The sequence below is a fragment of the Hippocampus comes genome, unplaced genomic scaffold (assembly GCF_001891065.2).
Source record: "Hippocampus comes isolate QL1 unplaced genomic scaffold, H_comes_QL1_v1.1 C16715828, whole genome shotgun sequence".
NCBI lineage: Eukaryota > Metazoa > Chordata > Actinopteri > Syngnathiformes > Syngnathidae > Hippocampus > Hippocampus comes.
The window spans coordinates 1-736 of record NW_017837384.1 but is presented as its reverse complement, the minus strand read 5'-3'; the positions used below and the strand labels follow the sequence as shown (position 1 = coordinate 736).

Genomic DNA, 736 nt, shown 5'->3' with positions numbered 1-736 from the left:
AGGGAACAGCCTAGCAAGGGTGACTGTACTACTGTATGTCAATTTTTTTTTAATTGGGATTTTGGGCGTACCGATTATTGATTTTTGCCAAGAAACCTGTGGTGACATGACCTAAAAAAATATATATGTTGCTGCGGGGTATGTAGTCTATATCCACTGACCTCTTTGGCCCGCTCCAGCTCGTTGTGCAGCGCCTGCTTGGAGATCTCCACCTCGATGATCCTCTGCCGCAGCTGCTCGTTCTCGTCCTCGGCTCGGCTCCGCTTGTCCTCCACGCTCTCCAGCTCGTTGTGCAGACGGACCGACACGTCTTTGGCCACCTGGGGTCACATGGTCACCACGGTCAGTCTTCCGGTATCTACTTTTCACTAATCCATGACTCCATCGTAGCTAGATTTTCTTATGCTGGGTACAACCGAACTTTTACAGACAGTTAATTCACTGTCGTGTCACTTATAAATGAACACAGAAGTTCATCATCCATACAGACAGACTGACACACACAAAGTCTGACACCTTGAGGTCTTGCTCGAGGCCGCGTAGCAGCTCCCCGTCCACGTGTCCCGTCTGGGCGGCGCGCAGGCCCTTCTGCTCGGCCTTCCTCAGGCGGTACTGCAGGATGCGGCAGTTCTTGTTGGAGCGCTCCAGCTCGCGGCGCAGCTCCTGCAGCTGGTAGACCTCCTCGTCCATGTAGGTGTCGCGCAGCTCCTCCATTTCCGCCCGCAGCTCCTCCGCC

The 736-nt window shown here is 53.9% G+C and overlaps 1 protein-coding gene across 1 annotated transcript; it reads right to left on the bottom strand.

The window, feature by feature from the left end:
* Window positions 1-161: 161 nt before the first annotated feature.
* On the bottom strand, window positions 162-730 carry LOC109508987 (protein SOGA3-like; the record flags this gene model as incomplete). The annotated part of the gene is made up of 2 exons (XM_019858930.1): window positions 517-730; window positions 162-320 (listed from the first exon to the last, which is right to left on the bottom strand). Coding segments are annotated over exons 1-2 (357 nt in total), but the record flags the coding sequence as incomplete, so codon positions are not given.
* Window positions 731-736: the final 6 nt, after the last annotated feature.